General features: G+C 42.0%; 2 protein-coding genes across 4 annotated transcripts in view; one reads left to right on the top strand and one right to left on the bottom strand.

Annotated features, from left to right (window-relative positions):
• The window catches only part of mark4a (MAP/microtubule affinity-regulating kinase 4a), a 35631-nt gene extending 26071 nt beyond the window's left edge, over nucleotides 1-9560 (top strand). The window contains exons 15-18 of one of the 3 annotated variants that reach the window (XM_023261679.3): nucleotides 1548-1832; nucleotides 4236-4318; nucleotides 4993-5037; nucleotides 5113-9560. In XM_023261679.3, coding sequence (XP_023117447.1) covers nucleotides 1548-1832; nucleotides 4236-4318; nucleotides 4993-5037; nucleotides 5113-5489 — 790 coding nt within the window. In that variant the 3' untranslated portion in view covers nucleotides 5490-9560. The remainder of the gene's footprint in view (nucleotides 1-1547; nucleotides 1833-4235; nucleotides 4319-4992; nucleotides 5038-5112) is intronic. The other 2 variants (XM_023261678.3, XM_023261677.3) reach the window with 2 other exon arrangements.
• ckma (creatine kinase, muscle a) lies at nucleotides 9268-12972 on the bottom strand. Its single transcript, XM_023261681.3, has 8 exons — nucleotides 12815-12972; nucleotides 11362-11569; nucleotides 11089-11243; nucleotides 10756-10888; nucleotides 10443-10614; nucleotides 10189-10312; nucleotides 9888-10077; nucleotides 9268-9775 (listed from the first exon to the last, which is right to left on the bottom strand). The coding sequence occupies exons 2-8, from the start codon at nucleotides 11552-11554 to the stop codon at nucleotides 9597-9599; spliced, it is 1146 nt and encodes a 381-aa protein (XP_023117449.1). The 5' UTR covers nucleotides 11555-11569; nucleotides 12815-12972; the 3' UTR covers nucleotides 9268-9596.
• Between the last annotated feature and the right edge of the window lie 1103 nt (nucleotides 12973-14075).

Genomic DNA, 14075 nt, shown 5'->3' with positions numbered 1-14075 from the left:
CCTGTGTAGAAAGTTCTGTGTGTTAGGTCGAGAGATCAGAAGGTCAGAATGCCAATCCTGCAGAGGTGTGGTTTTCCTCACAGTTGACATGTTATGACCCTTATCAGATTCTAGTGGAGGCAGGAGGCATCCTGTTGTCTCCAAAAGTGCTGTGAGCGGTCCTTTAGTAGTAAACATCCAATCAGCAGATGTTCCATTTGGAGGTGAATTTTGGGTTAGCTGTCTCCTGAAATGGTGTCTTTCCAAATTTACGGCTTTGAGAGAGGGTCTTTGAATGTGTGTTGCTCTGGAATGTTCTGCTCCTTAGTACGCTACACTGATGAATCCAGATTTCCCCTGCTCCAAAGTGATGGGTGCATCAGGGTAAGAAGAGAGGTGGATGAAGTGATGCACTCATCATGTCTAGTGTCTACCAGCCTGTGGAGGTTAGAGTTATGATCTGGGGTTGGTCAGGTTCAACAACGTTATGTTCCCAAAGAATGAGGTCAGTTGACTTCCTGAATATACTGAATGACCAGGTCTGTCCATCAGTGGAGTTTTTTCTTCCCTGATGGCACGAGCATATTCTAAGATGACGATGGCAGGATTCATGGGGCTCACATTGTGAATGAGTGGATCAGGGAACATGAGACGTCATTTTCACACATGGATTGTCCTCCACAGAGTCCAGACTTCAGCCCCACTGAGAATCTTTGGGATGTGCTGGAGAAGACTTTGTGCAGCGATCTGACTCTCCCATCATCAATATAAGATCTTGGTATAAAATGAATGCAACTCTGGACAGAAATAAATGCTGTGACATTGCAGAAGCTGATTGAAACGATGCCGCGGTGAATGTGTGTCATTCTCAGAGATAAAGGCGGTCCAATGAAGTATTAGAGTGTGCAACTTTTTTTTTGGACAGGCAGTATATTTATTTTTCAGGGTAGTCATCATCTTCAGTTGCTCTGCTGTTTGGAGAATTTGTTAAAAACTGAAATACAACTTCTTAGTTCATTTTGCATCTTGGAAGCTTGCCAGCCCTCTTATTATTACGGCTGCGTCCTCAAAATCAGACAGCAGTCGTATAACATTTGTTTGTTAGGGAGAACTAAAAGCAACTTAACATTTAAAGACAAAAGCGCAGACAACAACAAGACAACATTTTTTCTGTGTGAAAACTATCTCCACAGATAAACCAAAATACACCTGAAGCTACTGTATGGGCCAGATATTGTGCTGTTTAGGGAATGCAGCTGTTTTCTACAGTTATAATTGGCTGACTAATGTTTTGTAAGAGCAGTTGAAAACAATCTTGACTGATTTATAAGCAAGGAAATATGCTTCACAGAATGCTTGAATATAGGTCAGTGTGTTTGGAAATATGGTCTAATATTATAATTTACTGTTGTGGAAAATCCATGAATATTTACACCAGTCCTGCTTTATAGAAGGTCTTTTTATGTAAAGATGAATACTATGGTTTAAACAAAATGAATGAAAAATGGGAATTCTAAACAAAGTAGATGCATAGTGTAAGACAAGAACCCCTGTTTATTCCCCTGCAGCTCCCTGGGCCACCGCATGCCTACAGCGTCTCCCTCCACGCTCAGCATCTCTGGCGCTGGAGCTGCTTCCTCCTCCTCATCTTCGGACCGATGCCGCTTGACCAGAGGCTCCACAATCCGCAGCACCTTTCATGGGGGGCAGCTGAGGGATCGCGGCCCCCCGGTGTACTCGGCCCCACCCACATCACCCACCCTGTCCCACCATGACGCCAGCCCGCTGCCCCATGCTCGCACCAGGGCAACCTCCAACCTCTTCACCAAGCTGACCTCGAAACTCACTCGCAGGTAAACGTGCACCACGTGTCACACAAGGAACAAGGCTGAAAACCGGAAGCACGCCAGTTTTTGTGGCTGTAGAGTTCCTGGCTAGATTATGTGGAGCCAAAAACAGACTGAAAATTGCTCCTATTGAAATGTTTTACTGTTTTTTATCTCTACTTGCTCTCAAAGCTCTTCAATAACTGATAATTAACAATGTAATACAGTACAACGGTTCCTCGTCTATCGTGGGGGTTAGTTTCCAGAACCCCCCGCAATAGGTGGAAATCCCAGAAGTAGCGACCTTATATTTATGTTATTATTTGTAAATATTTTAAGGCTTTATAAACCCTCCTCACGCTCTTGTAAACCTTCCCCACAGTTACTAACTTTTTCCACATGCTTATAAACACTTCCTATGGTCTTAAACACTTTCTACACTCTTAAACCTATGTAATTTTAACAACATATAAAATTCTACATGGGTACTCCCGTGTATAGAATGCTTTCAGCATCTACACATGGTAGCTGGAGGAGAGTGATGCTACGGTCGCTGAGCTAGTCAGCACCCAGCGCTTTTTTTCATTCTTATCACAAAAATAATTAAAATAATAAATACCCATATACCGCAAAAAATCTAGTGAAATATAGCAAAAAATCTGCAATACAAAATTAGATATAGCAGCCTCTTGGCTTTATGCTGCATTGTCATGTGAAAGAGAAGTAATGGTAGGAAATACAGCTGCACAAAATTGGAAAGAACTGACTTTGCAAGATTTAGTTTTTCCCCCAAATATATGAGGATATGAAAAATTACAGGGATTTCTATCAGATGATTTTTAAAAAAACTCTGCTTCAAAAGACGTAATCATTTCAGAATGAATAAGGTAATAAGTTTGTCTTCATAGAAAAAATAACATTGGGATAGAATATTGCAGTCACAGATAGCCTATTACAATTGTTCATTACTTTTAGAGAAGAAATATGTTTATTGCATTTTTACATTTAGATAAACACTGTTTTGCCTTCCATGTTGTGCTACATTCTTGTTAATGTACACATTTTTAAAGCAGGTGTGTGACCAATTCTTACTTTGAAAAGAGCGAAATAGGGCATTCTGAGGTCAGATTTACCCAAGTCGAAGCTGATGGATTTTATCTAAATGGGCTGTTTTATATAAGCAAACTTTTTTTTTATTAATGGAGCATTTTAAACGTCAATATCAGTTGTGCTCATGTAATTGTGGAAAGCCAAAATTGTGATCAAGATTAATATTCCATCAGTTGTGCAGGTCAGTAAATGATGTGTTTCCTTTTTCCAACCAAAATCTTTCTTTTCAGCATCTGCTTCCGGTCTTCTTGTGCTGTTGCTGCTTTTCGCACATCACTAGAGCTTTCAGCTGTCTCAATTAATAAACACTAACAAAACATAAAAAGAAAGACACAAATGTTAGCTACATTTCTTCAGTCACAGTATGCTACTTACCAGGAGTGCTATTCAAATGAAGTCAAGTGATGGCATGTGACGGTTTTAATTGGTCAAGTTCAATAGCGCTTGATAGAAGAAATTAAGCTTTGCTTGCTTTTGGTGGCATGATGTTCATTTTATTGCCAAATCAGACATATTGGGTCTTTCAGAAAAACATGACTATGCCAATTGGAATCATGACTTGGATGTTGGCATTGATTCGGCTTAAGTAGTAAACTGGTAATTACAGTAACTCTTAAATGATGTTAAAATTCTTTCCAAATGTAACATAGAAAAATGAGATAAATCCCCTCGTTTTCCTCTTAGTAAGAAAGGCAATATCACATGTCCAAAATTTAGAACTCCTGGTTAAACTGCAGGAGTCATAACTTGATTGATGATGGATTTTAAAGGTTCTTGCTCAATGCAATAGCTTTTTTTTTTTTTTTTTTTTTTAGCACTATATATGCAGAAGGGGAGTAACCTTGATGTCTGCATTTCTCATTTTTGGTAACTTCTGTTCTTTTACAATTTAGGATTTGCTTTGCTGTTGCAGTTGCAAGTGTAAGAGTCACAAACCAAATACGTCAAATATTTGATATGAAGTCACGTGGCATTGTTGTTGTGAAGTTCTGCATTTCAGCTTGAGCACAGCCTGGGTATGGATCCATGCTTATCAAAACATTTTATTCACCCAGGCTTTTGGCAAGCCCTTCTGTGGCCCTGGATTATCCTCTGCTCCCCTCTCCCTCCCAGTCGTCATAATCACACATGTCTAATCTTATCAAACCTCAGCTTTATCCTTGCCAATCAGCTCCTGCGCTGCGCTCTTTTCCACCACTTGCTCTCCTGTGACTCAATTATATTCTGTCTTACCCCCCCCAAAACCCACTGCTCTTACCCTGTATTCCCTGTTTTTCTCCATCTTTATCTCGTTCTGCTTTCCCCCTGTCATGGCATCAGGGTCAACCTTGACCCGTCCAAGCGCCAGGGCTCAAACAAATCAGTCTCGGGTTGTACTCTTCCACAAGGATCAAAAACAGTTAGTAAGTTCCCATGTCTCTCGCTTCTTTCTCGTCTGCCTGTGCTGCCCTATCTGTCTGCCTGGTCACACTGGAATTTGCTCAAGTCACAAATGCCCTGACTTTTTCTTACTGCTTGTCTGCATGCCTTGTGAATCATCTTCATTCTGTCTAGGTCCCACACACTTGGTTTCAAGCATGGTTGCAATCAAGGAAAATTCATTTGAATTTTGTTTTTAACTTACACTTTCAGAATCCGTGTCATTGTCAGTAGAGTGTAGCTATAACAAGTGTTGTAATCCTCTATCATCCTGTGCATAAACATGCCCTTAGAAATGGTTTATGTTTTCATTTTGTGGTAGGGTAAGGGTTGACAGGGTGAAACTCATTAAATGTTTACTCCATGTGTTGTTGGAAACAATGAAAAGGAATGTGTAGCACAGCAGTGATTAGAAGTTGAAGGACAGCATTTATATGTGCATGCTTTGAAAGCTATAAGTGAGGAAATGGTAAAGTGCATTCTTGTAAGGTGGGGACACACTGTTCTGCACATTACGTGCTTGTTGTTGCTGATGCTTGCTTGGTCTTACTGTATAATATCCACTGCTGAATGCCATCTCATCTGAGAATAGTGGATTGGTCATAAGACTCATTGTACTCTGCTGGATTACCCTTTACTCTGCCTGTTTGTTCTACAGGGTCACAAATGAATCTGAGGGAATCAGGAGATTTGCGGTCACAAGGTCAGTACACATGTCCCATCTGCATTGACAGCACTTAGAAAATAGATGAAACTAGTAGTAGCAGGTGTGCTCCAGTGCCTGATTGTTTTTCTGTTTTCCCCCGTCCTCTTCTTAGTTGCCATCTACCTGGGTATCAAAAAGCGTCCGAGCCCCGGGCCGTCGGACGTGGCTGGGATCTGAGAGGTGGTGGGCGGCGGGACCCTGCGGAGGTGGTACTGGCTCTGCGGGAGGCGGCGCTCGGATGTGGCTGCCAGGTCCATCATGCCGGCCCCTTTCTGCTCTCCTGCACCCATGGCGTGGCAGGGGGCCGCGTGGCTTTCGAGGCCGAGGTGTGCCATCTTTCCACGGGCACCTCGGAGACTTCTAACGGGGTGCGGTACACGCGACTTTGGGGGGCACCGCTAGCTTTTCGGGACATCGCCACCCAAATCTCTAAGGACCTTGAACTTTGAACGGAGGGTGTGTTTCGTAGGAGTGTGCGTTTTTGTGTGAGTGTTTATGTGTGTGCGCGAAGGGAATTGAAGACAACAACAAAAAAAAAAAACGCAGAGAAGGGACGAGGGGCTGGACCCGAGAGAAGTGACTTTTCCTTCCGTCTCTTTCAAGACTACCCCCCCTCAGCACACACACACATACACACACACACACACATATACACACATACTGATGCACACACACCTGATCCATGAAGTCACACAGACTGAAGCTCCCCTACCCCCCGTCCACCCTATCACCCCACCCAGCTCAGCCAGCTTCTTCACTGAGCTGCTGCACCCACTGGACCTGGATCAGATGGAATCTAGTTGAATATTTTTTATTGCTACTCTTAGCCATAATGACTCTTTATTTTGTTATTTATTGCTCTAATCATTGTTTTTACCCACTGTCACATTCACCACTGCAGAAAAAACATCTCTCGTCTATCTGACATCATTGAACACCCAGTGTTTTTTTTAAACTGTTCTTTTATATGTCACCTTTACGTACACCGTTCATTTTTTTCCCCCTCACTGATTACCTGCTGACTTTTCATCACCTGAGGACAATAACATGCACAAACATGGAAATGGTGCAACTCAGTGATCAGACAAGCAGCCACAGAGTGTTGCATTGCTTTGATTCGTGTACATACAACGGTGACGACTGCACTGGATTAAGGTCAGTGGGAGCAGGGTAGATGGGCCTTTGAAACAGCCAATCAGAGGCTGGTATGGAATGCCGAAAGCCAATCCATGGTGGATACAAATGAGCCACTGAGATCCTGAACTTCATGAACTAGTAGAATTCTGGACTCCCAATCACATTAGTTTCTCTGCATGGCAAGAGCAGAAATTTCAAGTGTAGATAATGTTTTTGAGAAAGAAACCCATTGGTCGGTGATTTATTTATGTACACAAGACTTACAGAACATTTTTGGAGCTATAATATCATGCTTCATTTTACAGTCTTTGCTGTACCAGAATTCAGAATTAATGATTTTCTTACGTAATATAAGACTATAATTTTTCATGCAGTAGTTTCCATTGAATAATTTGCCTGTGTTGGCACTGTAGAAGATTGAAATAGACTTGCTGCTCTCTGATTGGCTGGATTCATTGTCAGTGCTTGTCGTTGACAGCAAAACCAATCATTTAGGTTTTACAGCCTCACCCCATTCCGTCCTTTTACCTGCTCCAACAGCATTGTACTGAAGACACGACAGCAGCAGTGACCTATACACAAGAAAATCCTTCTAACAAATCTCCCAACTGTTGAAAATTTCCAAGGTGATTAAAGCAAGAGTGCACTGCAAATGCTGTGCACACCTTGCCCTCGAAAGCAGTCAGTCACCACAGCACAAAATAACAGTGATACTGTAAGTCTGGTGTATTTTCAGTGCAATTCAACTCTTCTATTGGTTCTATTCCGTGCCATGTGATCTCACCTCAGTTATCATCAAAGTATGTTGGTGGGAAACACCAGAAGTGGATCAGCCAAGCAGCAAAACCTCTCAGATTACACACCTTTGCACACACAGAGGTAACATACACTCCCAAAGTCCACCCTCTTCTTCTTGTGGCACAGTATATAAACTGCTCTGTCCATTATTGATGACTGTGGGGATCGGGGTGAGTGTTCCGTATCTAGAAAGGCACGATGAAGGCAGTGTGGACGGTGTTTTCTTCTTGTCAGTCCAGTTGCCTTTAAAGTGAACTACCCCCAGCGCCTTCATACAGTACATATTTAATGTAAAAAAAAAAAAAAAAAAAAAGACAGAAAAAACTGAGAAAGCTTTCAATTCTCCCTCCCTGTTTTTAGTGAATAACGTACTGTGATATTTACGTAGGCTACAGAGATCATGTTGTTTGGCTGCTGATTTACTGTTAATACTATCTCTCAGTTGTGGCTTTGCTCATGGTGACTTAAACCACCCACTCCATCACATACCCCCCACCCCCATGCCCACCTCCCCATCCCGTTCCTACCCATCATGAAACCACCAACTCCCTACATTTAACAGGGAAGCCAACCTTTTCTGTCCGCCGCCTTCATACGTACCACCAACTTTTTTCTATTGTCACAATGAGCATTTGGCTTTGTTTCTCACTGGGAGACACTCAGCCATCATCCACTCTCTCACATTGTATGACATCTTCTCAGTCCTCTTTGGTGTGTGCTATTTCATGGAGCCCAACAGGGGAGGCTGGTTTTGAGCCTCCCTCCCCTTCAAAGTGAGAAGCAGACACCAAAATGGGCACCAGAAGTCTGTCCTTGTCCTCTCCCTGGACGTTTCTCATTGTGGTGTATATTAGCATTAGGTAATATAGACCTCAATGCACTTTGCTTTGACTTGAATCAGCTCCTTCCAGTGTACCTGTATAGGTAATACCCAGAACTAGCCACTGGAGGGCGCCAATGTCTTAAATGTGAAACACTTCAATTTGTGGATATTTGCACAGGTACTTTATTTATTTTTTAGAATAATATCATTAAAAAACAGGATTTATATCAGTCAGTCAATGACTGCATATAAAATATATGAATATAGTATATATCTTAGAGCTCAAGGTTTATTTATAGCTAGAGCAAGGGAAGTAATTCTAGATTAAAGCAGTTTCTGTCAGTGACAATGGGGAACAAAACCAACCTGCAATCCTGCATGACTTCAGAGTTTGGGTTTTATGGGAAAAAAAGAAACATGATGCACACCTAGGATTGGAAGCTTTTGTGAAATGCAGACACAGTCAGTTTTTTAGACATAAATTGCTAGATGAAGCGCCAGATTCTTCCCCCTTTCACAAAAACAAACAGAAGGGCTCAGGTGATATACAGTGACTTCACTCCACCTTGTTGCTAGAGGATAGGTTCAGTATGCTCAAGAGGGCGTCTGAGGTCATAGAAGTCTTTGGATATGCCATAAAATGTACCGCTACGTACATTATGTGAAAAAAAGGTTCCATTTTAGATCCAGCACAAGGACATTTGGGAATAAATTTTTAGTTTGGTTTCACTTTAACTTGAATTTACACCAATCCTGATAACTACATGACATGTTGAAAGCCCTGGGTTGCATTCAAGCCATAGAAATGTTATGTCACTGTCTCCTGATTGAAAATAGGAATCAGGTTGTTTGCTGAGCATTTAAATGGGAATTTGTGAAGTGAAATGGGCAGAAAAGCAAATAACTTTGTGTAAAACAACTCACTCTTAGTATAAGATGGATGATTGTTGTCTTAAGGTGGAATCTACTGTGAAAAATTCTTGAAAAGAGTTTTTGTTGAACTGAGTGTTGCGTAAATGCTTGTATACCTGCTCAGAGAGGGTGCGTCACTGGTCTGGGTTAAATGGTGGATGATAACAGTATTAGAGCCCCAGGGGGCTCAGTATTTAACATGCACTGTAATTTCAAAACTGATTTTGGAAACAGTTGATGTTATATGCAAAAAAAACAACAAAAAAACACTGAAGAACACACACAGTTTGGCCTGTATGAGTAATTTTACTCTGTTCTACTGTTTAATTCCTCCCCTCAGAAGCAAAGTGTAAACTGAGATTGAGTGGTTATGGTATATAAGGAGAACAAAGAGCTGAAGATGAATAAAATTCACTGATGTTGGCATTTTTTTATTGATTTTTGTGTCTCGTTTTCATAGATCCCCACACAATTAAGTGTGAGTATATTTCATGGCCTTGTTCTTTCATTTGAAAGTGTGTTTTCTAATATTGCAACCAAAACACACAAAACTCATGTAGTTGTTTCATGGGGCAATTTTTTTTTTTTATTGAGCAATATGAACAGCTTCAATAATCATTACTTTTCATGAAAAAAAGTAGGTGATGCCACTTCTGCCAGGTGAACCCAGCTCAGTGGAGGCTGATCCCAGGATGTTACCAACCAACACAGGAGAACGTGAAAACAAAAAAACAAAGGACGGAGAAAGGGGGGAAAAAACTGGACGGAAGAAAAAGAGGTTAGCAGAGTCAAGAGTCTCTAGGTGAGCGGCTGTTTTCTCTGCACGCCCGTTAGCTGGCTCGATTGCACATGAATGGTCACGAGAAAAACGGAAGATTGTCCCTCTTTACTTCTGGGCAGGGATCATGCTGTCGATGGCCTCTCCCTTCTCCAGCTTCTTCTCCATCTCAACCATCAGCTTGACACCATCAACCACCAGCTGGACCTGGTACACCTCAGAGGAGCCCAGACGGTCAGCGTTGGAGATGTCGAACACACCACCCACGGAGGCAGTGTCCACACCACCTGAAGAAAAAGGACAAGGAATTAGTTGCAGATAAAAACCTTCCAGCTCAGAATTCTGTAGAAATCTAGACAGGTCAGCCAATCCCGAAGTTAAAGAGATGTTTGTGCATACCTGTGCCACGCTTCTGCAGACGCAGCCTGGTGAGGATCTCCTCGAACTTGGGGTGTGTGCTCAGCTTGGGCAGCTTGACGTGGACACCACCACGCAGGCCGGTACCCAGGTTGGATGGGCAGGTCAGGATGTAGCCAAGATGCTCGTTCCACATGAAGCCGTGGTTGTGCTTCTTGAAGATCTCCTCAATCTGGCAGATATGAAAGAATGAGAGTCAATGGTACATCCTGCAATGGTCCGCACTGCCTTGGATTTCATACTTCATATTTCATTCTTAATTTGACTTGATATCAGTGTGTACCCTCTGCAGGCCAGTGCAGAAACGCCTGAAGACCTCCCTCATGTTGCCGCCCTTCTGCATGGAGATGACACGCAGGTGATCCTCCTCGTTCACCCAGACCAGGAAGGTCTTGTTGTCATTGTGCCTAAGTAGATATGGATCAACATGTAATGAAACACAGGAAATGCAGAAACATAATAAAAGGGCAAACCTAGGCCAAGAGTTCTGAAACTGTTTCTACAGTCAGCCTACTGACAGCTGTTGGTCATGCTCACCAGATGCCTCTGGCGTCGGGCCAGTCGCGGGCCATGCCGGCACAGGTCAGCAGGGGAGAGACGGGCTTGTCAAACAGGAAGTGATCAGCAATCAGCTGCTCCTGCTCGGCGTCAGTCATGGACTTCAGGGGGTAGTACTTTCCCTTGAACTCGCCATCCAGGCTGGTCAGAGCTGCAAAGAAATGGAACATCAAAGTGTTGACTTGCTGGGTTCACCTCTCATTCACTGAAGACACTGTGCATTGCTTGTGAATGGTGTGTTATTTTCGCACAGCCATTGGTATACTTATGTTCTCAAACTAATACTAATTACCCTCAACAGACAGTTTCTCAATAAGTCTGCGCTCGCCACGGCTGTTGTGGGGGGGCAGGGTGAATCCCTTGATGCTGCGACCAGTACGAACACGGCTGGACAGAACGTAGTTGGGGTCCAGGTCATCGCCACCCTGATGAAAAAAATGATAAGATATGAGTATGAGTATATGGTGACAGAACCGATAAACCATCCAGTGATTCTCCAGCTGAAAATCATTGAAATCAGGCATCTAGTGACTGGTTCAACATCTGAAAGTCTTGCATTACTAAATTTTAGCTGCTTTACTTAATGAACCATGCCAGTTTCTGCTCTTTGTTAAAAAAATCTAACCTTCAGGTTCTCGAAGTTAAGGTCAGTCTTGTGCTTGTCAGTGGCCTTGTATCCACCATGACGGTCGGAGATGACGGGGTCCAGCAGATCCTTGAAGACCTCATAGGACTCCTCATCACCAGCGACGCAGCCAACAGTCATGATGAAGGGGTGACCTGAAAAACAAACAGGAGAGGTGAGAGAGAATCAGAAGATGAAGGGAGTTTTGTGTTTGTACTGCTAATGTTGAAAAAGGTTTCTTTGTCTAAAATGAAGTGTCTCTCTGGCTCTCACCGGGGTTGTCGACACCAGTCTGGATGACATCATCCAGGGTGTAGCCACTGGGTGTCTGCTTGTCTCTCAACTTGCCATAGATCTCCTTGGTCAGGACCTTGGCCATATGGTTGTTGTGCTTAGACAGGTCGGGGAACTCCTCCTCAACTTTGTAGTTGAGCTTGAAGTTGTTGTGGGTGTTTCCGAAAGGCATGATTGCTTTCTAACACTGCAATTAGAGGAAAACACAGGACTAGTAAATCAATTCATCCTAATCTGGCATTGTCTGTGAAGGTGATCTGAATGGTTGCCAAAACTCTTCAGCATTGAGAGACACTGGATATTCTGCAAGACAGCTGCAGTAGTGTAGTAGAGGAATTCTGGTAACAAGTGTCACTCAATTTTCAACGGCTCAGATATCTGGTTGAAATAGAGTAGAGGGAGGAGCACCTGTTGGCATAGTATTTTTAGCACCTACACTTCTGACTGTATACCCTTTATGTCCTCAGCATATACAAGCAGCAACAAATGGTTTGGTAGATATGCAATTCTAGTTGTCCAGATTACATGTTGACACTTAAATGAAGCTCTGGCTGGTCATGTTCTGTGTTCACTCATGTGTACTTTGAAAATACTCTGCACCTTCTTTGTATCACACTGCCACTTCAGAATCAAACATTTTGGATCCATCCACTTTGCTCCAACAAGATCCCTTTGCTCACATTTATCTATGGATATATTTATGTTCCCCTATTGTAATTAGTTTCCTTTTGCCCTGGTAGGCTGATCACTTGGACAATAAAGCAATGACGCATGCAATGACTCTCATGTTAGATCACATGAAATATGATCCATCATGTAACTGTAGGGTAGCATTTTGGTAATAAACAGTACATGTTTTCTGAAGCCTTTAACCTTTTTGATGCAGTAATCAATTTGCTTAGATCGACTGCTACAAAGCCCCAAATGCCAAAAATATGATTCTTAAATGGCTCAAGCCAAATACAGGACTTCTGTGATCTTCAGGTCATCTGACTTAAATGTATCAAACTGTGAAGCACCTGTTTACATAAATCACTTTAAAAATTACAAAACTCTTTGCAGAGATTAATAACAGAGATACAAATTAACATTGCAACTGCAGCACAGATACTTGCATGCCAGAAAATAATCATCATGCACATTGTTGCTTAACTGACAATAATCTGAGGAAGTTCAGAGACATCTGCTACCAAGTAGGACCTTTTTTATAAGGATGCATCATGTGGATGCAGAAATACCAGAATTGTTGTGCATTTATCCTTTAATTTTAGATTTAAAGTCCAAAACACTTCCTTGGAAGAAAAAAAAGCAGCCATGAAGAGTTATTTGAGCCATTTTAAAGGTCTGGATTGTGCTTTAAATCCATCCATGTCTCCATGACTGCTCCTTCTTTAATGCCACAAAACTAATCATCACTGTGATATTTCTTTACCTGCACACCAGACAAGAACAGAGGTAACAGTCCTTGGGATCAGATCCTGTTCACCACAGCCAAAATAGGGGTCACCCAACTCTGGAGGTGTCTGCTCCCTGCTTATATACCAGGCAGACCCTCAGTCATTGGCTTGGCCATTTTAGTGCCTGCTGCACCCTTATTGGCTAGAGCCTCTGCACGGATACTCTGAACAGTTTATGAAAGGAATGCATTTACATCCCAGTCATCCAAGACGGGTACTGCAGCTGTACCCTCGCCCCCCCCCCCTCAGCAGCCGTCACCCATACATAGCTCCAGTTGCATGGTGGGAGTATCTGGGAGGAGACAAGGGGGTCACAAGTGTGGTGGTTTGGTGTTGGGGGTGGGAGGGATGGTGGGAGGCAAAGCAACTGAAAAAAGCTGAGCTTCACTTTTGCCAAGCATGACGTAGAGATCAGAGGTCCTTGTGTCAGGAATGAAAGTTAGAAAGAGTTGGTCTGTCTGCTGATAGGCCTGTTGGTCAGTACAGCACTTTGGTCCAGACCAAAATATTCTAATATCTACATGAATTTTAATGATTTTTTTTTTATACAAACATTGAAGTTCAACAGAGAATGAAGTCAGTGATAACTTTGGCAATCTCATGAAACTGACAAGTCAAAACAAAAATAGATGGATTATCATCAGGTTTGGTGCGCACTTGAATGCACCTCTAAGGGTAAATTTATATCTATTTTGTGACTCTAGAATTTCATGAAGGCCAAAAGTTTATCTGGTTAATTTGTCATATACTTTGGTTCATGAATAAAAACTTGTAAAGCTAATGTCCTATCAGTCTCTACTGTACAATGTGTAGTAGTGTTTATAGACAAAAACTAACATGCTAGCATTCTACATTTAGTTTTGTTAACATTTTCATTGTGATCATCTTAGCATGGTAACAATAACATTTAAGAAGAACAGCTTCACTGAGCTGCTAGCATATCTGTGTACGTTCTCCTGAAACCAAAGTGGCATCAGACTTGTCAAAATATAAATAAATACATTTTGGTTAAAAAAAAGAAAAAAAACAAACAAAGACTATTGAAATCTAACATTGGTACTTCAAATTGTAAACTAGTGAAATTTTCCAATTTCCAAACATATACCTTCCCAAATGTCCTATATTCTAAATGTTTTTGTGATGTTAAGATACTTCACAGTTGAATCCACGCTCTTTTGCAATAAGCTCAACACAAACTGAACATCAAACACTAAATAGGATTAGATTGTGTAGATA

This window comes from Amphiprion ocellaris, chromosome 14 (assembly GCF_022539595.1).
Source record: "Amphiprion ocellaris isolate individual 3 ecotype Okinawa chromosome 14, ASM2253959v1, whole genome shotgun sequence".
Lineage (NCBI taxonomy): Eukaryota > Metazoa > Chordata > Actinopteri > Pomacentridae > Amphiprion > Amphiprion ocellaris.
Note: the sequence above shows the minus strand (reverse complement) of the source record. Positions and strands in the feature narration are given on the sequence as shown.